General features: G+C 49.3%; 1 protein-coding gene across 1 annotated transcript in view; it reads right to left on the bottom strand.

The window, feature by feature from the left end:
• Nucleotides 1-384, bottom strand: part of Notch2 (notch receptor 2) — a 152811-nt gene extending 152427 nt beyond the window's left edge. The window contains exon 1 of the mRNA XM_015505075.2: nucleotides 60-384. Coding sequence (XP_015360561.1) covers nucleotides 60-180 — 121 coding nt within the window. The 5' untranslated portion in view covers nucleotides 181-384. The remainder of the gene's footprint in view (nucleotides 1-59) is intronic.
• Nucleotides 385-2078: the final 1694 nt, after the last annotated feature.

The raw sequence follows: 2078 nt of genomic DNA, 5'->3' as shown, positions 1-2078 counted from the left end.
GAACCCAACGCTACGCGGCCAGAGCGCGGGGGGACAGCGCCCCCAAGTCAGATACTCACCACGCGCCGGGGCCGCGCGGCACAGCACAGCGCCAGCAGCGCCACCAGAGGAGCGGGGCGCAGGGCGGGCATCTTCTCGATCGCCTCCTCCTCCTCCGCCGCCGCCTGGGCAGATCCACATGGGGAGGGGGTCCCAACCCAGGAGCCCCACTACTTCTCCCCTCCTCCAGCTGCTGCGGCGGCTCACCGCCCGGCACTACGTTCCGAAGCTCAGGCTTGAAAGCCTTGACTGCCTGCACCGCGAGTCCGCCGCTCCCTGGCCGCCGCCTCAGCCGCCGCCCGAAGTTTGGCTGAAACTTTCTCGGGTGTGCAGCGAAGCAGCCTCGTGTGTCCTTCCGCCTCGGCCGCCTCCTCCCACCGCAAAGCCCCGCCCCCTGTCGCCGCAGCCTCAGCCCCGCCGCCTTGGGCACCCAAGGGGTTTCCCGCAGGAAGAAGCGCCGGCACGAGCTCCGCGCGGAGGGATCTACTACGAGAACTCAGACACCCCCACTCCCCAACCATCCTTCCCCAACCGCGCCGGGTCCCGAGGCGCCTTTACACGGTCCGCGCTGAAGCGCCTGCCTGGGAGGTGCCTCTGCTGAAGGGGGTGGGTGAAGGACTCTGAACTTCAAACACTAGGGTTTGCCAGAATCATGAACTTGTAGGGAGAGACATACCTAACGTTTCCCCTCTCACACGCACACACATCCACCCTCTCCCCTGCCAGCTAGAGGAGTGGGACCAGTGCTGTCAAGGAAATGGGGGCTAAGGCGCCAAAGTCCATTTAAAAGGAACAGGATCATCCCCTGGGCTGTTCCTTTAGTTCAGGTTAGATACTTCTTAAACAGCTTGCTTTGCGTAGGAGTGTGCCTGAGACAGAGTAATGATACCTAAGATGCATTAGTAATGATACCTAAGACTCTGCTACTGTGGGCTAGGGGATTCAGAGAAGATTTTCATAAAGTATCTGGGGTGAGAGCAAGATATTAAAAGGTCAGTAAAATGTGTATGAGGAGACCAGCTGAGGATATTTATTGTAACATTGTAAGAGCCAAAAATTGGGAATAACCCAAATGCCCATTCACAGGGTGCCAGATGAATAATGTATAATATATTTACAAATTGAAATGATTATCTTCATATATGTAGATAGGGATAAACCTTGAAAACTAAATGATAGTGAAAAAAAAACATTGCAGAGGGAAACAAAATGTGCCATTTATGTATATCTAATTTTTTTCAAAACAATTCTATATATTATTTGTGGATGCATATGTATACAGTAAAAGAAAATAACCAGAATAGTGAATACTTCCTGGCAGGACAATGGGAGATGTGATCTGGCCTGGGTACAAGAGGGTTTGTAAGAACTGAAATTAACAACAGACAACAAATTGTGTGGTCCTGTCATTTCAAGGAAGAACCCCCATAAAAGCAAAAGTAAAGGAAGGGAATAATAAATAACTTCTAGCACTTTTAGTAGTTAGGGGAGACAAAGAGGAATATGGGGTTGGGATCAGATCATACAGACTTTGAATGACAAGCTGGAAAATAGAAATAAGAATGTTATCTCTCAGATCACAGAAAACCATTGAAGGTTTTTGAGCAGGGGTAAGACTTGGAAAGGAAGGTTGCTGTGATTACTGATTGTCAAGAGCAAGAGTGCAGAATTGATTATCAAGAGCAAGAGGTGAACTGGAGCTCCAGGACCAGTCAGGAGTTTGTGAAACAGTCCAAGCATAGGGAAGTGAAGCCCTGAACTAATGAGATACATGGCAGAGTGGAAAGGAATTGATGGTTCTGAAAGAATCTTGAAAAAAAAAAAATGGCGGGGTGTGATGGTACAAGACTTTTGTAGTTAATTGGATGTGGGAGTTTATAATTCTATGGGATGGGAAAGTCTCCCCATAGAACCTCTCCCTGACTCCTACAGAACAAAGTCAAACTTCTAAAAATGGTACATACAATGGCTTTTCCTCATTGTTCCCGTCTCCTGATATCCCTGCCCGCATTGTGAACTTTACACAGTAACAGTATAGA

The sequence above is a fragment of the Marmota marmota genome, unplaced genomic scaffold, assembly GCF_001458135.2.
Source record: "Marmota marmota marmota unplaced genomic scaffold, marMar, whole genome shotgun sequence".
NCBI lineage: Eukaryota > Metazoa > Chordata > Mammalia > Rodentia > Sciuridae > Marmota > Marmota marmota.
Note: the sequence above shows the minus strand (reverse complement) of the source record. Positions and strands in the feature narration are given on the sequence as shown.